General features: G+C 29.5%; 1 protein-coding gene across 3 annotated transcripts; it reads left to right on the top strand.

The window, feature by feature from the left end:
• The first annotated feature begins 2,739 nt into the window (after positions 1-2,739).
• Positions 2,740-6,619, top strand: LOC137811476 (uncharacterized). Of its 3 annotated transcripts, XR_016518650.1 has the most exons (8): positions 2,839-3,045; positions 3,627-3,699; positions 3,789-3,844; positions 3,944-4,033; positions 4,130-4,269; positions 4,378-5,567; positions 5,955-6,009; positions 6,122-6,619. XR_016518650.1 is itself a non-coding variant. In XM_068613254.2 (7 exons), exons 2-7 carry the CDS (start codon positions 3,633-3,635, stop codon positions 6,320-6,322), a joined length of 609 nt encoding a protein of 202 aa, XP_068469355.1. In that variant the 5' UTR covers positions 2,814-3,045; positions 3,627-3,632; the 3' UTR covers positions 6,323-6,619. The 3 variants fall into 3 exon arrangements, 1 of the variants encoding a protein (XP_068469355.1); XR_016518649.1 differs by having other exon boundaries at positions 2,740-3,045; positions 4,378-6,009; XM_068613254.2 differs by lacking the exon at positions 4,378-5,567 and having other exon boundaries at positions 2,814-3,045.
• Positions 6,620-8,024: the final 1,405 nt, after the last annotated feature.

The following is an 8,024-nucleotide window of genomic DNA, read 5'->3' as shown; positions in this document are numbered from 1 at the left end:
TTTTCAGCTCATTACAGTACTAGGATCTTGCAAGTCTGTATAATTTAGAAATGGAATCTGAAGTTGAGTTCTTGTGACTGAAACACTTAGAGATATTGGTTGGTTTTGATGACGGGTCATTTAAATTGAGGAATCTGATATATGCTATGCATTAACTTTAATGTGTAACAATTAAATTGATGAATCTGATATATATGCTATGCATTAACTTTAATGTGTAAATAAATAAACGACGTTAAAATTGTTAGGCAAAATATGGATGCAAAAAGTGAAAATGAAAACAAACATGCTACCTCATCAAAACCTATCAAAATCTTCCCATCACTTCAAGAAACTTAAGTCTTTTAGCAGCAAAAATTCTGAAATTTGACGTATCAATTGGGATAGCTTACAGCTATATGTTATGTCAACAACCCCCTGAGTTGGTTTTCTGGTAGACCCTATTTTTGACAGCAAAAGGCTTGAAGCTGAGATTTTTCCTGAAGCCAGACTTAACAAAGTTTCTAGCCTGTGATTAACACAAAACTCTTGGCCAATTCTTTCTGCACTTCCATGCTTTCTTCTGCACTTCCATAGATGAAGGGAAATGACAATTTTACCTTATTTTTCATTTTTTTTATTGAACATCCCTCTTTCCCTTCTCATTTGAGTAACCCCACCTCTAACTTCCACGGTAAGAGCAGCTCTCCACCTCCAGCGTCACTCTCCCACATCTAGTGTCGTCACCACAACACCTCACACCATGTATCAATCTCTTACCTTCACCGTCTAAGCAAAACAAATTGTATTTTAGATTGAACAATTTAAAACGCAAAATTTATATTTCAAATTTTACAATTCATGTAAAATATTGTATTGAATGTGAAATTCAGAATACAAAATTTCTATTCTAATTTGTAAAATTCAAAATGGATAATTTTCATATTTTTTAAAATATGAGTGTGAGAAGAAACTATAGACGTGCAATTTGTCAAACTCTAAGGTTTTTTCTTTCTTTGATGCATTGATGGTGTAAAATAAACAAAAATAAATCATTATAATATATGTAGGATAGAGCAGTTTGTGACGAATTAATATATTGTAGACTTATTTGAATTGAATAATCTTATCGCGTAGTAAATTTTTTAGAAGGCCGAAAAACGGAAAAAAAACATGAAAGCACTAAATGAGTGATAAAGAGATATAAATAATTATTTTATATATCATCATTGTAAACTAAATTTATTTATTAATAAGTTAAAAAATAATTTAATGATTTTTAAACTTATTACATAAATTAATAATGTTATTTGATAGAATAATTTATGATTGAATAATAGTAGTTTTTTTTTAAATTTCGACAATATATTTTAGTTAAATTGTAAAAAAATATCACAAGTTTTTATTAAAACTAAAGAGAACGTAGACGTTGTGTACCTATGTGACGATTTTTTATTTTTGTTATTTATATATATTTATTTTTAATAATAAAACTGAATAAACGATATTATTATTTATATATTTATATTATAAGTATAAATTTATAATTCTTTTTAAATATTTATTTTATATTATTTTTATTTTTATATGTATTTATATTTATTTAAATGAAATATAGATTTATGTGTATTTGTATATTTAAAATATCAAATTATCTATTTAACTTTCTCTATATATATAGCTTTAAAGAAAAATAAATATTAAATTTTCTTTTAAAGATAAAATCAAATAAAGATAAAGATTGATATTGAAGATGTCTCTATCCTATTATTAAAAATAAATTGTTAAAAAATATCTTTAATAATTAAATTATAACAATAATCAAATGGTATAAAACATATCATTCATAATTTTTTCAATTTTAAAAAAATTACAAATTTTATTTATTATTTTTTATTGTGTATTCTTATCAAGATTATAAAAAAGTAAAATAACTATCATGATAAGTATTATAATTTATTTTATTTTTATAAGAAAAATAAAAATTAAATTACAACGTGAAATACATATAAAAGTAAAAAAAAAAAGCATAATGAAAGTGGAATAAAAAATAAAAATTTGTTTGGTGAGACACTAGCAGAAGAAATAGAAAAGATAAATAATTTATATATACTTATTTTTATAATATAATTTTGTTTGGCAAAATACTTAACCATCCAAAAAAATCGTTTTCAAAACAAAACAAAATTATATAAATCAATCATAAAGAAAATTATTTTTATATATAAATATAATATATTCATGTTTATTAAAATAAATTATAAATTCATATTTTTAATATAAACATACTAATAATAATATTTTATTTTATTTTGAATATCACTTTACATACAATTCATCTTTTATTTAGATTATTGACAGATCCTAAATATTATATAACATTCAAATTCTCTAAATTTTTTTAAGTCATGTAATTTAACTACTAATATTAATAAAAAAACATAAAATAAGAATAAATTTCTCAATAAAAAAACAGTATAATAAAAAATCTTCATTATACATTGATATAGATGCTATCTTGAAAACAAATTTATTTTCAAGTAATTTAAATATATTTTCTCAATTACTATGAAATCAAATCAATCTCACATTTCGTAAAATTTAATAACATTTCCTTAATTATTTTTCCTTAGTTTATTATAAAAGTTTATTTATTTTGGTGAGAATTTATATAGCAATATAATAATAGTTTTCTTTAAATATACACTTTTTTTCTAATTTCTTTCTATAGTAATATTAAAAATTAGCGGAGGACAGAGTAATCAATCCAAAAATAGAGAAGGAAAATTGTGGTTAAGACCCAATTAATCCTTAATATAACCCTAGTTTTAATTGGGGTGGGTAATAATAATATTCAAAACCCTTGTTTCTAAGGAACCCCATAACGCGAATCTGCATCTACATAGCATAAATATCGCATCCTCTTCTTTTCGGAACCCTTCACCTTGTTTTTTCGTTCTTCCCCTTTTTCTGTATTCTTTTCGCTGCGTTTCAGTGCCGACGAAAACCCTAACAAACTTCGATTGCCACTCTTCCTCAGTTGTTGAATTCCACCATCGCACAAGAGTAAGTCTCTTCCATCTAACCTTTTGCTTTTCTGCACACATCGTTCTCCTAAAAAGTTGAAATCTCACTTTATAATTTTGCTATGAATCGGATATATGTTTTTTTAATAGAAAATTCGTTCCGAGAGAATGATAATCTTTTTACATTTGTGAAGAGTCATGGATGTGTAATTATTGATATTAGGGTTTTTCTGACGGTGTCGTGGAGGAGGCATCGCGATGATTTGTTCTGTTATCTCTGTTGATTTTTATTTCACGATTTAATTATGTGTTCAGTTTATTTTAGAATACCATAGCGGAACGTGTTACTTGCTCATTTTCGTGTATTTAGGGTATTTATTGATTCCTTTTGCCCTATTTTTCTTCCTTGTGATGATTAATGTCGCATGCACTCGATGTTTGTTGCTTCTTTACTATTTCTTGAGAAATCCTGAATTAAATTCTTGACAAACCCTATGTTCTTTTGTAACTGGTCTTGTATTATAAACTTCTTGCCAGGTGGTTTTGTTGTTTGGTTGATGATGTTTAAGTTATTATTTTAACGGATATTTTGTTTGTTTTAAACTAAATTTCTTCGTACAGTACTAGATGGCAGCCAAACCTCTTACTACCGAGGCAATTGCGCTTACAGAAAAGAAGATGGACATGACACTAGGTGTGTGCTTAAAAGAACCTTTTGTGTGATGGCTTTTCTTCTCACTCTTTCTGACATATCTAATATATATCATTCTTTGATATTGATAGATGACATAATCAAAATGTCTAAAAATCCGAAGAATAAGAAGCAAAGAAGAGTTCCGGTAGGTTTTTGTTTTGGAAAATTGTTTTCCACTTTTTGTGTTTTTGCTTTGAAATATTTGTGGAGGTTACCGTTTCACTTTCTTCTTATAACCTTACAGAACAAAACTCAGAAGTTTGCAAACAATTTCACTCAAGATAAGTCTGCAAAGGTCAAGCGTTATATGGAATCAAGATCATCTATTAGACAGGTGCATTGGTTTCTGAAGACATAGTTATTTGAAGTTCTTATATTCTTTGCCCATGTACTTATCTAATTTTGTTTTGTTTTTATATACTGTTATCAGGGGGCTATTGCAAAAAGAAGGTCTAATTTCCAGGGGAACCAATTTCCTGCTGCAGTTGAAGTTGCACGAAAAGCTGCTATTGCTCCTCTGCAGAATAGAGTTCCTAACCGTAATAGGGTGTCCAACTGGAACAAAACAAGGTATTTATCTTCAACTTTATTATGATGTCTCTTTACTGTGAACATTAACCCTGCATGATGATAGTGTGTGTTGTTGTGGCATTCTTAAATTGTAAAATGATTTTGCAGGTAAAGCATGGCCCAACTCATTCTGCCTTCCATATATCTAAGATTTTTTTTCTCGTCAAATGGAGCGAGTTACACATCATGAATTCAAGCCAGCTATGTTTTGGGTCTGAATTGAATGTTGCATTATAATCTCATAAAACTATTGTCTAAACTCCTGCGTGGTTTGAGTGGGTTATGTTGAATGTTACCGACGATGTTCATGCTAGATATTTGGAGCTATATTGGTTGAGTTAGCTGGTGATGCAAATGGGTTACTAGTTAAATGGAGTCTGGTCCAGTGGAACACATTGCTAGAAAAGATAGCATATCATTATTTATCAAGTGTCTCATCCTAGTGTGGCGAAGGGCACTGCTGTACTGCCACATGCACAAAATGTTGGGACAATTAATTATCTATAGTTAGTGGTGACTCACGTGGAAAAAAACAACAATACACTATTTCAGTTGTTTAGAAGCGAGTGTAGTGATTGTGGCACTAAGTAACTAGCATGTTTTTTTTTTGGGAATTAACCATTTTGATTGGATGGACTCATCTAAGCATTACATTTATGGTCAGTCTCCTTTAGGCTTCTTCATTGTGAGAATTGCGACCTTTTTATTGCCTTTCACTATCCCTTGTGGTTGGGCTGTGATTCTTGCTGACCTATCTGTTTGCTATAAAATTTCTCCACTTTGAAATGATATTGGGTCAATCACCTGATGATTTCTCCAAGTTAAGCTAATATTGGAAGTATTCGCCCACTGAAATGCAAATTACGGATCATTTTTTCTGTAGGGGTCCTCCATAAATTGCAACAAGCTACTTTAATATTTTTGTGTTGACTCATTGTCCTAAGATAGTTTTTCAGCCATTGGCCACAGAATTGAAAAGAACTCTGTTCATTCTCGTGGGATTAAGAAGAAACAAGTTATGACGATGGACTCTTCACGGATTTGGTATTGATGGAAACATTTTGTTATTGGCATTCAAGTAAATCGATGGGTAGTTCTTCTGGGTGTGGCGATCACTCTTTGAATATTTGTTTGGAGCTTTTAGTCCATTGCAAAGGTGTCATACAGTGGTTTGCTGATGAAGAAATGCTATACTTGTCACCGTGCAGATAAATTTTCTTGCTACTTAACACTGATATTATACTTGTGGAAGCTTTAAATTCTTAAGTGCTCTATATGCATATACGACAGCCTCCATGGTAATATCCATTTCTGGGTTATAGTAAGTTTAATACAGCAGTATAAGTTGTTGGGTGCTAGTACAATGGCAAGATGATGTCTCAACTGGCTGGTTTATGTGGAAAATATGAAAGTTGTTCACTGACACTTGAGATGTTCTTCAACTATGTGACCAGTGTTGTCTATTTGCTTAAATTACTTTCTTCTTTCTTTATAGTTGGATATAGCTAGGATCGATGGTAAGTGACCCAACTTCTCTAGTAATAGAGATTACTGAGTGATGTCTGTTTGGTTTACAATGATAGTTCGTCGAGCTGGACTTCCTGATGTTTCTCACTGATTGATGGAGTACTTTGAATTTTTTTTACTTCCCCACCTGGATTACACTCTACTTTTTTTTGGTGCAGATTTCGAGTTCCGGTAGGTCAGAGAAGGGCTGTTAATGGAGGCTTTGCTGCTAAGGTATTTCTTTACTAGTTTATGTTTTCTAACTTGTATTCTGTGAGTTTAAGATTGATGTTTCTATTTATCTGTTCGTTCTGTAATCTAATATCTTGCTTTCGTAAATTTGTAGCACCAACCAATTCCTTCACCTCAGAAGCATCTGGCGAATGTTGATATAATGCCAAAGCAAAAGCCTCAGACGCTGGATTCGCTGTTTGCTAACATGAAGGAGCAAAGAATGAGAGTTCTGTCGATGCAGAATAATGCTGTGCAGCGCAATGGAAATGGAAATAGGAGGATCCCATGGGGAAGAGGTCGATTTGGAAACTAAGGAGTTTACTGGAACGGCAATTCACTGATTGTGTCCTCTGGCCTGGTGTGTCCTTAACTCTGGGTTATTGGTGCAAGTGAAAGATTCTTTAGTGCAGTAGAAAAAAAAAATAGATTTTGTCTCGTTAGTTGAAAATATTTTTCCTTTTCGTTCCATGTAGTTTTTCGTTTGGCCTCCCATTGTATATTAAGTTTCGTCCATGACTTCAATGTTTGACTTCGATTTTTATGTGTGGTCTGGTCTGGTCTGTATGGCAGTTACAACTTAATGTCATTTAAGTATCCCATTGAGCCCGTAGGAGCATATTTTCTGTACTTTTATGACGTTTAACCAAGTATCTTATGAGCCTTTGCGTTTAAAAGAAATTTATATATATATATATATATATATATATATATAGTGCCAAAAATGTTACCAATAAATATACTAATAACTCGGATTTGGAATGTATGATTGTTTAAAAATAATTTTCGAAGTCAACTATTTTATATTTAATCACTAACTTTTATTGACTAACCTTCAATAAAAGTTTTAATCAATTTTTTTTTTATATTTAATCATTTTTAACTGTTTTTTTAATATCTCATGCAGAGTATAAATAGAAAAGATAAATTTAAATGTTTAAAAACATTCTTTTTCTCGTTTTCTATTATTCTCTTAATTGTATTATTTAATAATAATAATTAATTAATAACACATTTTTTTAATGTATAACACTTGTTATTATAATTTTTTTTACTTTGTTATTGTGAAAATACAGGTTGCTTTAATCATGTTTAATAATTTTTACTATTGTTGTTGTTAATTTTAAATTTATATACCTAAAGGAAGCTGACTGAGTATACCTCATTCACTAAAAGTTGGACTGGATTAGATTAGCAAAATTCTAACTCGTCAACCAATCTCGTTTTTATCATGTTTAACCAGAAGAATGTTAGTTAAAGTTGGATTAGTTTGAATGAATTGGACTCACTTAAATAGATAGTTGATGGATGTAAAATAAATTAAACATCTAAAATTAGGCAATTTGAACTTAACTTGTCTGGAATGATTTCATAGAAAGATGTGTTCAGTTTGAGAATCAATGTTGCTGATAAAACTAATAATACTTCATTGGTAGGATGTAAAATGTTGTTAACAACCAGTCCAAATTTCAGTATTGGATTTCTATACTATTGGATTTCAGTATTTTTATTACGTTTCATTCTATTGCTCAACAGTTATTAATGAATGAAGTGTTATTAGTGTAAAAAAAATGTACAAGAGAGGGAGGGAGTACTACTGCGATAGAATTTATTTAAAATCTCTTAGGATCCTTTTCGTCATTTCACCTATTTAATGACCTACATGAAGAAGAATGATGGGGTGCAGGAAGAAATTAGTCAAGTTCTGTGGTCGTAAATTTGACAAGTCCAACAATTGGATCAAGACAACGGTTTGCTTAATATATCTTTTATTGCTTGAAATTAAAATAATCTCCCTAAATTAAAAAAATAAAATTCACTATATGGAAAATATAATTCATACCACACGTTTGAACTAATCTTTTATTAAGTATTTTAAAAAATAAGTTAAAAAAGGTTTCTTGTATAACTTTTCTTTCATTTTTATTTTAGAATTCATTTCCACTTAATAAAACTATTTTATTGCTCACTTAAAATATTTATAAAAATTTGTCTGAACATGTCCTCGTTGAAACACG

This window comes from Phaseolus vulgaris, chromosome 2 (assembly GCF_051622355.1).
Source record: "Phaseolus vulgaris cultivar YP4 chromosome 2, ASM5162235v1, whole genome shotgun sequence".
Taxonomy (NCBI): domain Eukaryota; kingdom Viridiplantae; phylum Streptophyta; class Magnoliopsida; order Fabales; family Fabaceae; genus Phaseolus; species Phaseolus vulgaris.
Note: the sequence above shows the minus strand (reverse complement) of the source record. Positions and strands in the feature narration are given on the sequence as shown.